Below are 18,692 nucleotides of genomic sequence, written 5' to 3' on the forward strand. Positions count from 1 at the left end.
TGGAATTTTAGTGCAATGGTTTTTTTACTGTTTGTTACAAGCTTATTATTCTGTGCCCAGCTGCTAAGTTGTTTCATGACCACATTTACTAACTGCTACAACTGTTCATTGCTGTCTCCTTTTAGTAGAATTGTGGTGTCATCTGCAAATGTAATTGTTTTATGTGCATCAACATTTAAGTTTAGACAATTTATGTACAGCAGGATAAGAAGGGGTCCCATTACTGATCTTGGGGTACACCACATTTAATTTGTTTATAGTCAGGCAAGTGTTCAGACACAGTGTTTAGTTTGATATTTTTGTGCTTGGTGCACACTGTCTGCTTACGGTTATTCAGGTAGGAACTGTTCCATTTGTTGAACAGACCTAGAATACCATATCTTGCACCTTTTTGATAGCAGAATTTTATGACCCATCATGACAAAAGCTTTTGACAAGTCAATACATACTCCTATTGATACCTATTTTTAGGATGGAACTGATGCACTCATAAACAGCAGTTGTCATTGGCCTCTTATTTCTGAATCCATGTTGTTCATTACATAGGATGCTGTTTTTATTTATAAATTTTGTAAGTTTGTCATATGTAACTTTTTCTAATACTTTAGAGTTGCAGGAGGAAATTGTGTTGGGTCTCTAGTTATTTGCATTATCTTTCTCACCTTTTTTATATACTGGAATAACTTTTGATGTTTTCAATACATCAGGGAAAGTGCCTGCCTGAAGTGAGCAGTCACATAAGTGTGTGAGTACTTCAATTGGGTTTGATGCTCTCTTCTTTAATATTGTTGCATGTATGCCATCAATATCTCCAGAGTTGGAATTTTTTTGGCCTTTGATTGCTTTAGCTACTTTATCTTTTGAAACAGAACTGATGTACATTGATCCTCTACATGCACTTATTTTACATAAATTTGCTGGGTGCTCTTAAAGTTTGACTGCAACATATGATCAGCAACACCTATAAAAAAATCGTTAAATGTGTTGGCTATTTCTGTGAGGCTTGTTATTTTTTTACTTTTTTGTGATAGTGCTATATCATCATCATCATCATCATTTAAGACTGATTATGCCTTTCAGCATTCAGTCTGGAGAATAGCCCCCTTATAAAATTCCTCCATGATCCCCTATTCAGTGCTAACATTCGTGCCTCTTCTCATGTTAAACCTATTACTACTTAACCGAATCCAGGTACCTTCTCCTTGGTCTGCCCCAACTCCTCCTACCCTCTACTGCTGAACCCATGAGTCTCTTGGGTAACCTTGCTTCTCCCATGCATGTAACATGACCCCACCATCTAAGCCTGTTCGCCCTGACTGCTACATCTATAGAGTTCATTCCCAGGTTTTCTTTGATTTCCTCATTGTGGACACCCTCCTGCTATTGTTCCCATCTACTAGTACCTGCAATCATCCTAGCTACTTTCGTATCTGTGACCTCAACCTTGTCGATAAGGTAACCTGAATCCACCTAGCTTTCGCTCCCATACAACAAAGTTGGTCAAAAGACTGAACGGTGCACAGATAACTTAGTCTTGGTACTGACTTCCTTCTTGCAGAAGAAAGTAGATCCTTGCTAAGCGCTCACTGCATTAGCTTTGTTACACCTCGCTTCCAGTTCTTTCACTATGTTGCCATCCTGTGAGAATACGCATCCTAAGTACTTGAAACCGTCCACCTGTTCTAATTTTGTTCCTCCTATTTGGCACTCAATCCGTTTATATTTCTATCCCACTGACATTACTTTCGTTTTGGAGATGCTAATCTTCATACCATAGTCCTTACATTTCTGATCTAACTCTGAAATATTACTTTGCAAACTTTCAATAGAATCTGCCATCACAACTAAGTCATCCGCATATGCAAGACAGCTTATTCTGTGTTCACATATCGTAATCTCACCCAGCCAGTCTATTGTTTTCAACCTATGATCCATAAATAATATGAACAACAGTGGAGAGAGGTTGCAGCCTTGTCTTACCCCCGAAACTACTCAACTCAATTTACCGTCAACTCTAACTTCTGCCTGACTATCCATGTAAAGAGCTTTAATTGCTTGCAAAAGTTTGCCTCCTATTCCATAATCTCATAGAACTGACAATAACTTCCTTCTAGGAACCCGGTCATATGCCTTTTCTAGATCTATAAAGCATAGATACAATTCCCTGTTCCACTCATAACACTTCTCCATTATTTGCCGTAAGCTATAAATCTGGTCCTGACAACCTCTAAGAGGCCTAAACCCACACTGATTTTCATCCAATTGGTCCTCAACTAATACTCGCACTTTCCTTTCAACAATACCTGAGAAGATTTTACCCACAACGCTGATTAAAGAGATACCTCTGTAGTTGTTACAATCATTTCTGTTTCCATGTTTAAAGACTGGTGTGATTACTGCTTTTGTCCAGTTTGATGGAACCTGTCCCGACTCCCAGGCTATTTCAATTATCCTGTGTAACCATTTAAAACCTGATATTTAACTGTATTTGATGAGTTCAGACTTAATTTCATCCACCCCAGCTGCTTTATTGCACTGCAATCTATTGACCATTTTCTCCAATTTCTCAAATGTGATCCTATTTCCATCATCATTCCTATCCCATTCTACCTCGAAATCTGAAACATTACTGATCGTATTTTCACCTACATTGAGCAACTCTTCAAAATATTCCCTCCATTTGCCCAAGGCATCCACAGGATTCACCAGCAGTTTTCCTGACCTGTCCAAAATACTTGTCATTTCCTTCTTACCTCCCTTTCAAATACTGCTAACTACACTCCAGAATGGTTTTCCAGCAGCCTGACCCATAGTCTCCAACCTGTTTCCAAAGTCTTCCCAAGATTTCTTCTTGGATGCTGCAATTATCTGTTTGGCTTTGTTTCTTTCTTCAACATAACTTTCTCTGTCTACCTGAGTTCTAGTATGTAGCCATTTTTTATACGCCTTCTTTTTCCTTTTACAGGCTGCCTTGACTGTGTCATTCCACCAAGCTGTTTGCTTCATCCTACTTTTACACACTACTGTTCCAAGACATTCTTTAGCCACTTCTAGTACTGTGTCCCTGTACCTTGTCCATTCCTTTTCCAATGACTGTAATTGACTACATTCAACTAACTGGTACCTTTCTGAGATCGCTGTTATGTACTTGTGCCTGATTTCCCTATCCTGAAGTTTCTCCACTCTTATCCTCCTGCATATGGACCTGACCTCCTGCACTTTCGGCCTCACAATCCCAATTTCACTGCAGATTAGATAATGATCAGTGTCAACAAAGAATCCCCTGAATACACGTGTGTCCCTCACAACCTTCCTGAATTCCTGATCAGTTATTATATAGTCAATGACAGATCTGGTTCCCCTGCCTTCCCAAGTATACCGGTGAATGTTCTTATGTTTAAAAAACAAGTTTGTGATTACTAAGCCCATACTGGCACAGAAATCCAAGAGTTGTTTCCCGTTCCTGTTGGCCTCCATATCCTCTCCAAATTTACCCATAACCTTTTCATACCCTTCTGTTCGATTTCCTATTCTGGCATTAAAATCACCCATGAGCAGAACACTGTCCTTGTCCTTTACTCTAACAACTTATAAAAACTATCCATCTTATCTTGATCTGTCCCTTCACAATGCGAATATACTGACACAATCCTAATTTTCTTGCTAGACGCTGTCAAATCTATCAATGCCCGTCGTTCGTTTACATACCTTATTGCAACTATGCTGGGTTCCATTTCTTTCCTGATGTAAAGCCCTACACCCCATTTTGCTATTCCTGCTTTGACTCCTGACAGGTAGACCTTGTATTCTCCCACTTCCTCTTCTTTCTCACCCCTTACGCGAATATCACTAACAGCTAAAACGTCCAGCCCCATCTTACTTGCAGTCTCTCCCAGCTCTACCTTCTTCCCAGAGTAGACCCCGTTGATATTAAGAGCTCCCCATCTCATTACCATTTGTTTGCCAAGTTGTATCTTAGGAGTCCCTGGTTTGTCAGTTAGAGGTGGGACTCTGACACCTCCAAAGGTCCGAGGCATTTTGCTCTGATTGTTGCCAGCATCATATTTAAAGTATCAGGGAAGCAGGTTGCTAGCTTTACTTTCCCAGAGTCCCATTGGGTTTTACCCCTAACGGTTGAGGGACTAACCGGTGGATTTGCTAGTCTTTGCCATATGAGCACAAAGGTGACCACGACTCAGAATACATCCGAGATGCCCAGCCTTATTCCAAAGTAACTGGTATCCCGACTGTCGGGACCTCTTTCTTGGCCACTCATACGTTGCCCGTGGTTCATGAACTAGGTCATGACTACAGGAACCCACACCATGGACCACGATAGTGCTATATTTGTGCTATATTTGTGCAAAATTGACTGTATTCTCCACTTTCTTTTTTATGACACTCTAATACCTGAATTATAAATGTGTTCATCATTATGCATTATTTTTCCTGCTTTTATTACTTATTAATATTTTGGAGTATGCATGTACTTCAGGCAAGGAATTTTTTTTTATTTATACATTTCATGAAGTAGTCTTTTCTTCCGACATGAAACCGTTATTTCCCTTGTAATCCAGCTGTTTGCTCTAGAGTTCCCCTCTATGGTTACAGTTTTCAGTGGGAATGCAATTGGAAAGAAATAAGTATCAATGAAAGTATTGAATTTTTCCATTACATTGTTCATTTTTTACCATTCTGACTATTTTTCTTTCTGTAATAAGCTGTTGAAGTAGTTTACATTATACTGATTATAACTTCAGCATGAGGTTCTTAAAGACATGTTGTAACTAATACTGCCTTTTATTTTTATGCTTAATATTTGAGCAAGATGGTCACTAAAATCTAGCTTGCTATTTTTCCTGCAGTAGTAAGAAGCCAAAATGAATTTGTTTATCTTTGTATTCTGGATTAATTCTGTGTTAAGTCAGTGTTCGGAAATGCACGAGATAGCTTCATAAGTTCATCTGTTAACAGTATGTTAATTTCATCGATCTTATTACACAGGGACTGCACATTACCACAATAAATTTTAGATTGATCATATTCACGATTTGATGATTGGGAGTCATATTTACAGCATCACATACCTTTAGTTAAATAGGATCGTCAGTGGTGTTGTATTTTCGTTCTTCTTTCTTGTTCATTTTGTTTTCCTTGCTGTTGTTAGAAGGATGTACAGGAAGCTGACAGATTGTTCTATTCCTTAGAAGTTTTTCTTTAATTATTTCACTAACACAGTCACAAACAAATCTTTTCCCTTCATAGTGCAAATGCATTCCATGCCTCGTGTGCAGATTTCGATGCAGCCTGATTATATCCAGTACATCACACTTAGCATACTGTGAACACAGTTTCCTTATTTTAATGTTTGTTTTCCAAATTTCTTTGTTTACACATGAACTATAAATTAGATCATGCCTATGAGGCAGTATGGCAACTACCATGTTTCTGCATCTGTTAGCTTGTAAACAATTCAGTAGTGTTTTCACACAAACATCTGCTTGATTTTTTGCCACATCGTTTGATCCCATTATACAGATGATAAAGTCATTTTCTTGCATTAGTTTCATATGAGAGATAGCCTCTACAACATTTTTACATCCGGCCACTGCTTTCACTACACTAGTCACCACTATGACGCGAACGTTCATGCTGGATAGATTTCTGTAAAGACTCTGTGTTAGCAATAGTGCATTACCCTTTTTCCCTGATAATTTGTGTTTGTTGCTGAAATTTTTTGAAAATCCACTATTCATTTTCAGCTCACTGATTTTTACAAGTTCATGATCATTTGGAGAGTCGATATCATAGTCACTTGTATGCAAAGCATGATATTTGTTTTTATTGAAAAATTTAACAGTTTTAGCAGAGTTTGTTGTTCTTTTTGAAGTTGGAAAACTATCTTTATATGACACTTTTATCCACTTGGATGATTTAGTACTTTTGACATGTATCACTTCACTTGGTGTTGGCTTGATCGTAGATCACAATTTTCTTTCTTGAGTGAACCAATATGCTTCTTAAAGCAATGACTATGAATTGTAAGCTTGCAATTCATTCTTTTAGCATTGTTATTTCAGTGTTACAGTTCTTACAAACTCCCTTTTTAACCACCTAACTAAAACTATATCTCAAGTTACAATCACACATTTCTACACTCGCAGCCATCTTGTCAGTGTTGTGGACAGAAGAAAGATGGAAAAAGATACGGTAATGCAGTGGGAAACAGGTTAGTGGAGGTTTAGACCGGAGGGATTGTGAGAGTGTGGAATATGCTGGTAAGATTATAGGTATGTGGCCATATACATTATAAAAATGGATTTATGTATATGTGTATGTTCCAAATCTCCTCCCAAACCGCTGTACCAATTATAACCAAAGTTGGTACACATATTCCTTAACATCAGGTAATAATCGCTGAGGAGGTAACAACAACCTACCTATCATAGTTCAGGAGATATTACAACAGAAACAATGAGATGTGTGAAAAACTGCCACATCATGCATGACATTTAAATTTATTACTTCTGTGATACTACCTTTACTCGTAATAAATTTCCCAGTCGGAATTCACATATGCTGCTAAATGCACCTACAAAATTATGTCATGGTACCTCACATCAGGAGATATGATATCACAAGCAACGAGATGCTTGGAAAACTGCTGCATTGTGCATCACATTTAAATTTATTACTTCTATGCTACTTGCTCTATTTGCAACATATTTTACAGACTGTAGCCACATACGTAACTAAATGTACCTACACAAATATGACATTGTATGACACATAGTTCAAGAGATATGACATCATAAACACTAAGATACATGAAAAATATGCCACACCATGCATGAAGTTTTAATACTTTTATTCTTGGCTACTAAGACACTCTTACTGTCAAGTCAATTTAAGGAAATCCCTGACATCTGGCAGTACTTTTGGCAGCTTTGAACTGTGCAATGGAAATTATGTAGGTGAAAAGAACAGCCATCTATATAGCCATGGAGAGGTGTTGCCACAGAGACTTTACAGAATCACACTCTTTACTCGCAAAGCAGCTATGACCAGAGGACTAAAACTGTTTGATAATTTCAAAGGTGTTATCACAGACACATAGAAATGAGATTTTTTGATATTGCATTACAACGACAGTTCATTTTTTGTTTCCTAACAGGAAATAGCCAAAATGAATATCCGGGCAATGCTGAGTTTGTCAGCTAGTGTGAGCATGTGTAATAAGCTGTTGAAGTTTAGGACACAGTAGTAATATAAATAGAATAATATGATCTGTATAGAAGAGGAAGTCATAGGGAATAACCCCCCCCCCCTCTTTCTCCAACAGCTTATCCCCTACAGTCCGATAAAAATTACTGTACGGTTGACACTTCACAAGCTGGAGCTAGTTTCCTCAAATCAAAGTTCTCAACATCACACCCGAATCTTTCACCTTTGCCAAACTGTCACAACAATTGGTCCGTTCATTACACATATTCATGCACAGCACTAACCAAACATTGTTAAGTACTTCCATAAATGATGTGATTGAGCATCAGTTACACAGTTATCATAATCACAGACACTGGCTTCCATTAGATAAGCTTTGCACCTCACTGCGTAAAGCTGAATTTTTGATGGCTGCAGTTCATCATTGTGACTGGATACCTACAATCCTAAATATAATTACTTAATCCAGTGTTCTGGTGCACCAAATGTGTAACATATAAAGCTGATTTGTAGAAAGTCATAGGTTCAAATCTCATCAAATTTGTGAATTTGTTTTATTTATAAATCTGATCAAAAGAGTTTTACTATTATTTTCATTCAATTAATTGGTTTAAATGTATTTTTTTATGTCTAAGTCTTTGCCGCATCATTTTCATCATTGAATTGATGTTTTTATTTGCTTTTATTTTTCTTCCTATCATTCAGTATTTTTTATTATTTTTTTAAATATGCCTGTGTTGTCTATAAGCTGCAGCCAAGTGTCAACAAGGACTGTTCATCAGTTTATAACACTGGGACCTGTAGCCAGTGTAACGACAGTTTCAGGCAAAGAGTGACAATGAAGAACTGAAGTTTGCTTTTTGGCATTGAAATTGAATTTTTTCTGTCTTAAGTTTGCTCACAGAGGTTAGCTTTAATCACTGTGAACAAAGTGATCATGGTCTTAGTTCTGCTGCAGATTGTTGACTGCCGTTTCCTTGGATACCGTGCACATCATGAGGTTGTGGTTAGCTTAGGATGTGAGTTTAAATTCATGGCTACAAAATGTGTTGTATGCTGCAATTTAGTCATTGGTCAGTTGTTGACAGGGCATCTCAGATTTCCAACATACTGTGTGGCGGCCACTTCCATCTTTCTCCTGCTTTAAACATTTAACAGCATTTATGAAGTGATCCACCATGTTTGTGTTTGGGACAAATTCCACCACTTGTGAACCAAGTGCTATGTGTCACCACACCAGCTGCAGTGAACACATTAACAAACATTTGTACTTTGGTATGAGAGCATGATACCAAATGTTCTTATGATTTACTGCTTCTTTCTGCAGACCTGCAAGTGAGGCAGGTACAACGAGGCACAGAAATGCCATGACTGTTGTCAAACTTGCACCAGTTTCAACACAGATTCCTCTTAGTACTGGAATGTCTTCCACTGCCTCACTGGCAAACACCTCAACTTCCTGTTACGTATTCCTGCACAATATTCACCCTTTGTCTGATAACTTAAGCAAAACTAAACTCATTGCATCCTATCTATCTGACACTTCTGCATTCTCCGATGGCCCTGAGTCTGATTACACCTTATTCCTCGAACATTCTGGTCTAAACTGTGGGAGATGATGGTCATGTGTGCATGAGATGTGCTCGCTTGTTTCAATGAATGCCTGTATGTTTCTCTTTGTTTTTCAGATAAAGACTGTGGCCGAATGCTAATCAGTGTCATTTAATTGTGCTTGTCTCAAACTTAACATGTCATTTTGATGGTAAGTGGCAATCTATCTTTTCTCTACATTGTTGGCATTCCAACCTGGATCTTCCATTGTTTAAAATACCTCTAACACTCAACCACATACTAAAACAGAAACTTTATCTATTAACCAAACAACAGAGAGCCCATTACACTAGCTAATATATTGACTGCTGTTGTACTTCAATGTAAAGCCAATGCTACTACATTAATCAACAGCTAATAAAGAATCTGAATCCGAACTAAATCTACCAAAACCACTAACCAACTGATGATGTGGACTGCATTTCCCAAACATGTTTCCACAAGAATATTCATCTACAGATTACTTCAACCTCAAAAGCAATAACCACACATCATGTTCACCCATAGACCCACAATACCAAGCACCACCAGACAATACCAAGCACCACTAGCATTATCAACGATGTCACAAAAATTGGCGGAATAAATAAATAATTGTATATGTACCTCACTGTATTTACATTAAATTGTTACATGAAGCTGGGCTGTACAGATTTTATTCTTTTCATTTCTTTCTATTGTGGCTGTTATCCTTATGTACCTGTCAATTTTGGAAGACCAATACTGATCTTAAATGCAGAATAGACCATTTATTTCAATTGAAAAGGCTGAGTGAAAATGGTTCTGTCCCTACTACATTCTCGTTAGTATGCTTTCTCTCTCTCTCTCTCTCTCTCTCTCTCTCTCTCTCTCTCACAAAAAAAAAAAAAAAAAAAAAAAAAAAAAAAAAAAAAAAAAAAATTTGGAGGTTCAAGTGGCTCTGAGCACTATGGGACTTAACATCTGTGGTCATCAGTCCCCTAGAACGTAGAACTACTTAAACCTAACTAACCTAAGGACATCACACACATCCATGCCCGAGGCAGGATTCGAACCTGCGACCGTAGCAGTCCCGCGGTTCCGGACAGAGCGCCTAGAACAGTGAGACCACCGTATGCTTTCTCTATCTCCATTGGGGTGCATACTCATTTCATCAGGCTCCAATAAATAATGCAAACCCCTGCATCTGGCCTGAGATAAGATGAGTCATATTCATCAACAGTGTGTGTGACGGTGATAGTGATATAATGTAGTGTGACGTGTGATCACAGTATGCAGTGAATGTGTAGAAAAATGTAATGACATTCTATACGTAATTTACATTTTCATAAATTATGCATTTTTCATAAATTCTATCTGTGTGTACTAAATATTTATTAAATTTGGATGCATTAGATTGCTGCATAAGTTTGTAGCAGTTTTGTTTTGCATGTTGGTATTATGGTTGCTATGGGTTTATTTATCGACTGTCATTTTTTTTTTTTAGTTCACTGTTGCTATTTAAGTTTACATATTGACATTTGAAGATAATGGATGGACCGGTGGACATTAGAAAATGGAGTGCCAAGTGGAGAAATTAGACCTTATCCGACATATTCTTCTATTTGAGTTCAACAGAGGCATGGCAGCAGTGAAGGCCACCAGAAACATTTGCACCATGTATGGGGATAATGCCACTGGACAGAGCACAGTAAGAAAATGGTTTTCTGATTTTTTTGACATCAGTGGTTCTCCATATTCAGGAAGATCTTTGAGATTTGATTAGGATGATTTAAATGCATTAGTCCACAGTGATCCACGTGAGTGTCCTTGAGAACTGGCAAATGTGATGAACTGTAATCATTCCACCACTATGCAACATTTGCATACAATGGGAAAGGTTCAAAAATTGAGTGCATGGGTACCGCATGCTCTAAGCCAAAATTTCAAAAATCAGCAGGTGGCCATATGTGCTTATCTGCTTGCTCATCTTCGATTAACTCATGAACAGCATCAACCATTCATATCATTTATCATTACTGATGAGAAGATATGGTGTCTGTGCGCTAACATATGGAAAAGAAAGAAATGGTTGGGCCCATACAAAGCAGCAACTCCCTGTACAAAGACCGGGACACATCCACAAAAGATAGTGTTATGTACCTGGTGGAACAGCGACAGTGTAGCATACTACGAGTTGCTTCCCTGAGATGTAACCATCACTGCTGACATTTGTTGTCAACAACTGAGAGATCTTGTGGATACAAGCCAACAAAGTGACCAGGAAGATTGCATGAAGTGATACTACTCCATGATAATGCCCACCTGCATTCTGCAAGACAGACAAATAGCACTATGCGGGAGTTGGGTTGGGAAGTAATTTCGCACCCATGTTATTCACCTGACCCTGCACCCTCAGATTTTTGCCTTTTCTGCTCTCTATCAAACAACTTCTAGGAACTTCCTTTCCGGATGTAAATGTGCTCCAAAAATGGCTGAAATAGTTCTTTGCCTCAAACCCAGCTATGGAATCAAAAAGCAATCCTAGCATTGAAACACTGCTGTGAATAGTGAAAACTTTTAAAGAATGTGGACGTGACACAGTAAAGAGCGCAGGATAATTAAAGATCTGTTTTTAAAGACTTCACAGACATTAAACTCCATATGAAAAAAAAATTGTGCCAGGTACAAATGATATATAACTGATGGCTAATTTTATAGGATGTGGAGAAATAATTTGTCCACAAGTGTAGGGCAGAAAACAGCAACAAATGAAGGAATTTGAGAACAGCAACTAGGGGTCTCAGTTGCATATTTTTGGCACTACATGAATGTAGTAGAAATCTGACATCTAAACATCTGCTCAAAATGAAAAGTAATTCACAGAAAATGTATAAATAAACAAAATGTTTGTGCTATAATGAGAACAAGACAAACTTAAAGCATCATATACAAGTCTATCATACTTAGGTAATGTGCCATATAGCACTTTTTTAAAAATAAAAATAATCACGTGTCCATGTTTCATGTTACAAGTACAAGAGCTTCTTGTTTGTTTAGGAGCTTTAGAGACTGAGGGTGGAATAGACGTACTATGCCTGTCTGAACATTATATAATCACAGATATGTAAAAGATAAATGTAGGTGGATACAGGCTTGCAGCACATGTAAATGTAGACACTATGGAAAGAGGAGGAGTTGCCATATGTGTTAAAATCTGACATAGTGTGAAAAATTTAGAAACTAAAAAGTTTTGTGTAGACCAATGTATAGAAGCATGTGCAAGTGAGCTTAAACTAAGTAATGGTACTATTGTAATTGTAGCCATGTAGAGGTGCCCATTGGGAAATTTTCAACTATTTCTGAAAAACTTGGATTCTTTGTCATGCCATCTATCAGACAGATGGAAGCAAATGATTGTTTGTGGGGATTTCAATGTAGTCTGAAAGAGTCTGATAGAAAGCCTGACATTGGTTTTTTCAATTTGATGTCAGTTATTAATTTTCCTATTTGGCTGGTACAGGAAGGCAGGGCACTGGTAGATAATGTTTTTATACACCATAATAAATTTAAGCAGACAAAAGCTTTTCCTGTTAAGAATGATCTGTCTGTTCATGATGCACAGCTAGTTTCAGTACATGGCATATTTCCACACAGTAATGCAAAACAGTCCTCCAAAATAGTGTGTTCAATTAACGATTTAACAATTGATAATTTTAGGGGAAGCTTGCAACAGTCAGACTGGAATGAGGTGTACAGGGAACCTGATGCTAATTCAAAATTTAACCTACTTCATGATACCTTTGTGACTATATTTCAAAACAGTTTCCCTAAGAAAACAGTGAAACATAATTGTATGAAACCACTAAAAAGTCGTGACTTACTGTAGGGACAAAAATATCTTATAAACAGAAAAGAGAAATGTACCCTATACCTAGGATGAGTAATGATTGAGAAACAGGGGAACATTATAAAAACTACTGCATTGTATTAAGAAAAGTTATTAAAAAGTCCACAAATATGTGCATTATGTCTGAAATTAGCACATCTGATAATAAAATTAACACAATTTGGAATATTGTTAAAAGGTAAACAGGACAACCGACAGCACAGAAACACTGTATTTCTATCAAACTCAATGAAAAGTTTGTTAACAAAAAGTCAGAAGAAAATATTTTTTAAGTGTTGTAGAGAAAATAGGACCCAACTATTCATTAGAAAATAAAAAGGCAGTATATGCAAGAGGCAATTTGATGAAACAGAAATTCAACCGAAATTCAATCCACCTCTTTTACTGAAATTAGGAAAATAATAAATTCACATAAAAATAAAAGCTCACATGGAATTCATGGCATTTCTAACGGCATACTAGAAGCTTGTTCCCAAAAGATAAGTAGGATTCTCCACCACATGTGAAGTAGCTCACTGAAACAGGACATTTTTCCAGTTAGATTGAAATATGCTGTTGTTAAATCATTGCATAACAAAGGGGGTAGGTTGATGCTAACAACTACTGCCCCATCTCAATTCTAACAGCTTTATCCAAAACTCTTGAAAACATAAAGTATTCAAGAGTAGCATCACTATTTGTAAAAATGAAGTATTAACAAAATATCAATTTGGTTTTCAGAAAGGCTGTTCAACAGACAATGTATACATACTTTCGCTGATCAAATATTAAATGCTTTAAATAACCGAACATCACCCTCTGGGATATTTTGTGATCTCTCAAAGGCTTTTGACTGTGTGAATCATGAAATTCTTCTAGATAAACTTAAGTATTGTGGTACCAGTGGTACAGTGCACAAATGGTTTAATTTGTATTTAAATGGAAGAATGCAGAAGGTGAAAATTATCAGTACAGATAGTCTGTAAAACTTATCAGAGTTCTCTAACTGGGGAGGCATCAAGAATGGTGTCCCACAGCCTTCAGTCTTGGGTCCCTTAATGTTCTTAATATATAGTAATCACACCCAACAAACAAGAATCAGCTGAGGAAATTGTAAATAATGACTTTGAGATGATTATTAAGTGGTTCTCTGCAAATGGACTCTCATTAAATATACAGTATGTACAATTCTGTACTGTAAATAGCATAACACCATTGATAAATATAAGCATTGAACAGAAGTCTGTTGCTAAGACTGATTATTCAAAATTTCTGGGTGTGTGCGCTGATGGGAAATTGAATTGGAAAAAAACACATTGATGATCTGCTGAAATGGTTAGGTTCAGCTACTTACGCTATTACAGTTATTGCCTAATTTTGGTGATAAAACACATCAGTAATTTAGCCCACTATGTATGTTTTCATTCACTGCTTTCATATGACATCATATTTTGGGATAATTCATCATTAAGAGAAAAATTATTCATTGCACAAAAGCATGTAATCAGAATTAACAGCTAGAGCCCACCCAAGATTACCCTGCAGATATTTATTTAAAGAACTTGTTATATTCACAGTACCTTCGCAACACATATATTCACTTATGAAATTTATTATTAATAACCCAACCCAATTTAAAAATAATAATGAAGTGCATAGCTACAACACTAGAAGAAAGGATGATCTCCACTATTCTGGGTTAAATCTGACTTTGGCACAGAAAGGAGTGAATTATGCTGTCACAAAACTCTTTGGTCATTGGCTAAATAGCAGTAAAAGTCTGGCAGAGAGCCAACCAACATTTAAAAACCAATTAGAAGAATGTCTGAATGACAACTCCTTCTACTCAATAGATGAATTTTCAGATAAGAAGTAACTGAAAAAAAGTTTTGTAAAGAAAACTTTTGTCAAACTGACACATTCCCCATCATTATGAAATGTTGTATTCAAGATCTATGGAACAAGCATTAATGTTATGTGTAATGTAATGTAACAATATGTCCTAAAAAGGTCAAAGTCAATGAAAATCGAGTATGCTCCTGTACACAGACTTGCAACCACTTAATCATCATGAATATGTCACAGCAAATATTCTAACTTACTACTTTCATGCTGACATAGAATATAGTGACGATACAGGGATTAGTGTGTTTTCTGAAATACATCATGAGTTGTCCCAATCACTTCTGTTGCTGCCATAATGTGAGCCATGAAGTTCTGTTCATCCTCAACTGATGTCGCATACACATTGTCTCTCATGGTGCCCCACAGGAGAAAATCCAGTGGGTGAACATGGAGGTCACCACATCCAATCCATCCGTCAGCAACTTTCCTGTCTAGGTGACCTTGGACAGCATGTGGAAAATGTGGAGTTGTGTCATTATGTTACAACCAAATGTTCTGCATTCTGCCTATCTCCAAGTGGTACATCCTCCTCTAGTCAAGCAATATTTGTTTCAAAAACATGGAAGCTATGAGCATTCAACCTTTGACATATCACATAGGGGCCAATGTGTGAGTCATTCACAACTTCCTTCTATATAGTTACAGGGAATTGCTCTCAATGACAATGGATATATGTTGCACAAGGATTCTGTAGTGCCAAAATGTGGCTGTCAAGTGAATTGAAAATGCCTTCACAGGTAAAGCCAGCTTCATCTGTAAACAACACACGTTCAGGAAAATGTGACTGTCGTTTTACTTGTTGTATGTATCAGTCAACAAATTCCAGACACACTACCTTTGGTCACTGGGAAGGGTGTAGACCAATCTCATGAATGATGCTCCAGACATGATGCCAGACCACACCAAGTTCATGAGCAATTCAACTGGTACTTGTCACTGGTTCTTGATCTATGTGGTGTAACACAACTTCGTCAAACTCAACTGTAAACACTGTGTGACTCGTGCCTGTATCATTCTTATTATCCTATAAGGATGTGTCTGTCAACTGACACAAAAGTTTGTTGATTTGAGGCATGGTGCTTCAGGAAGGCAAATCTGCAACTGTGAAGTAGTGAGTAAAATTTGATAAATTTTTTATTTTATCCACCTCAGTTGCATGAAAATGAAATTATTTGCTGCAGTGTTTACTGGTTTCAGGCCAACTCACCCATTCTGAAACCAAACATGTTGTTCTTCGCCACAACTAGTCTCATAAGATGATGCCAAAAGGCATGAACAGCTTTCTACAAGAAATTCAAGCTGTGAGCAACAAATATTCTCATTGATAAGACAGCCTATGTGTTTACTGTTATAGCCAAATGACACCTGTTACATTTAAGAACAAAGTGTGTAGTTTGAGAATGTGTGAGTCTGCCTCAAACCAGTAACCACTGCAAAAATTAGCTGTACAGTCATGCAACTGAGATGTACAAAAGAAAAATTAATGAAGTTTTCCTTGACCCCAGATATTTTCCTGAGACAGCTTGCAATGTGGGTAAAGTACAGATAAATCCAATGAGCCACCATTCCATTGCCATGAGTAGCACCACATGCCAAGTGCATGTCAATGTGCATATTCCACATGAAATTACACTCCATGCTGCTGCTTCACAACACTCACTCATTCATTGATGCCTACTCTGGTCAGACCACTGTACCTACTCAGTGCGATGAAATGGTATTTAAAACAAATGATTTGCATTGAAAATCAGTCCCACCTAGCAATAGTGAGTAGAGTGCTGTTTTATTTCTCTCTTCCTCCCCCCCCCCCCCCCCCCCCCCAAATCTGGAAAACACTAACAAGTTTGAGACATGAAGACCTTTACACAGCCAGAGTTGATGTTGATGCATGTAGCGCCATAAATATGCAACTGCAGTACCTAATTCCTACACTCAAATTCCTTTATTTCTTGATGATGATGATTATGATGTTTGGTTTGTGGGGTGCTCAACTGCGGGGGTCATCAGCCCCTGTACAAAGTCCCAATTTCTTACACAGTCCAATTTTTTACACAATCCAATCTATCCACTGTCACAAATGATAATGATGAAATGATGAGGACAACACAAACACCCAGTCCCCAGGCACAGAAAATCCCCAACCTAGCCAGGTATTGAACCTGGTACCCCATGATCGAGAGGCACCAATGCTAGCCACTAGACCACAAGCTGCAGACCCTTCATTTGATGCTCTCTTTCTGCCGTATACTATATGGTGAGTAGCATGTATTTTTCATTGTTGGTACTGACTGCCAGACGCACTGTTGTGCCTATCTGCAGCTCAGCATCTCCACTATATGGTGAGTAGCAACTTTCCTTCTCATAATATTGTTAATCAGTACCAATACTTTGAGAAGTACCTAAACTGGGCTTTAGAATCACAACATGCTACATCAGATTTTTGCAAATTTTGTGCACAAAATTCTTGTGTGTTGGGGTATAGCAAGGAAAAAGGGTGCAGAAATTGAAAAATGTATTATGTTTGTTCCAAGCAGTCTGATGTAACCAGTAATAATGGAGCAAGCTTCACACTTAAGAACAACTTTGATGCCTTCCTGCTAAGGATTTGAAACACTCGAGTAGAATTCAAGAATGGGTCGCACTAGTGCTCTGAATGCAGTAGCCTCTATAGATGAGCAATACTTTCCTATAATTCTTCTAGGAGACAAAAGTTGACCATTCACCTTTCTTACTCGCAACCTTTATGTGATTGTTCCATTTCATATTGCTTTGCAACATAATACATACATATTTAACCAAAGTGATTTTGTCAAGAAGCTAAATACAAACATCACAGGACTTTTCTCCTATTCATCTGCACTAACTTACATTTTTAAACGTTTAGAGCAAGATGCCATTCATTTACCTCATAGAAATTCTGCCTGTGTCATCCTATATCCTCCTAATGTTAATCAACAAAGACACTTTCCCATATACTACAGCACTATCAGCAAACAGTTGCAACTTGTTGTTCTCCCTAGCCATGATACTGTTTATGTATATAGGAACAAGAGCTGTCCTATCTCATTTCCCTGGGGTAATCCTGATGATGCCCTTCACTCTGATGTCTCTTTTGTTTGTGCCTGAATATGCTGAAGTGCACTAATTTCAAAATAATCTTCTACCTTTACTTGACAGTGGTTTCACTTAGTTCTTTCAGCTTTCTTACAGACAGTGGATGACACCAACATAAATTTTCCAAACTACTTCCTTCAGCCAACAATATAATAAGGAGAGGAATGAAGGAAAAACAACTATTTTACAACTAAGCAGTAGGATTTCCTGGGATCCAGGTCACAAGTTTTTCCTACTGTAATCTTGAATGGTATTGTTACCTCCAGTCATGTCTCTCCTTTTGCCAGATAAACTAACACATGGCTATTATGCCACTTCTCAAGCAACAGCAAACTGATATACAAAAATTAACTATTATACAAAAAATTAACTAACTGTCCACATTAAACTTGACTTTTAACATAATCAGTTCTTTTATTACCTGCTGTTAAACTTATTGGGGTTCTCCTCTCGAGCATTGTGGAAATCAAGGCAGAGATCAGCATCAATTCCAATACCAAAATAGTTATTCATCACGAAAATTTGCGTGTTGTCTTCACTTGTGGATCCAGCTGCAAAGATCACCATAAAAAATTAATTACTGAAATAATAATAAAAATATGACATTGAGTTACATATAAAAATAATATATAATATGTAAATATGTTTGCACAAAAAGTCCTTAAAAATGAGAATTTCTTTGCTGGAAGCAAGATACTAACGATTTTCAATTTTAACACTCATACAGACTAAAGAGACTGATAAATAACCAACATTTGGCTTTCAATGGATAATAAATATTCAAACATAAAATACTGTTGGTAAATGTAAATTATGCGTAAAACTTCATTTTAACAAACAGAAAAACAGTTACATCAATTTGTATTAGTATAGACTCCTGATTAAATGAATAATACATTGATGATGAGAGTCAAAATCAACTATCATGGATTGTAACAGTAGATTGTTCTCAGTAGAGCAAATCCCTAACCAGTTTAATACTGGAAAACAA

At 37.2% G+C, this 18,692-nt stretch overlaps 1 protein-coding gene across 8 annotated transcripts in view; it reads right to left on the reverse strand.

Moving 5' to 3' along the window:
- LOC126267225 (diacylglycerol kinase theta) overlaps nucleotides 1-18,692 on the reverse strand; it is a 662,574-nt gene that overhangs the window by 73,745 nt on the left and 570,137 nt on the right. For all 8 annotated transcript variants that reach the window (XM_049972276.1, XM_049972256.1, XM_049972247.1 and 5 more), the window contains one exon: nucleotides 18,123-18,252. In XM_049972276.1, the coding sequence (XP_049828233.1) occupies nucleotides 18,123-18,252 (130 nt within the window). The remainder of the gene's footprint in view (nucleotides 1-18,122; nucleotides 18,253-18,692) is intronic.

The sequence above is a fragment of the Schistocerca gregaria genome, chromosome 1, assembly GCF_023897955.1.
Source record: "Schistocerca gregaria isolate iqSchGreg1 chromosome 1, iqSchGreg1.2, whole genome shotgun sequence".
In the NCBI taxonomy this organism is placed as follows: domain Eukaryota; kingdom Metazoa; phylum Arthropoda; class Insecta; order Orthoptera; family Acrididae; genus Schistocerca; species Schistocerca gregaria.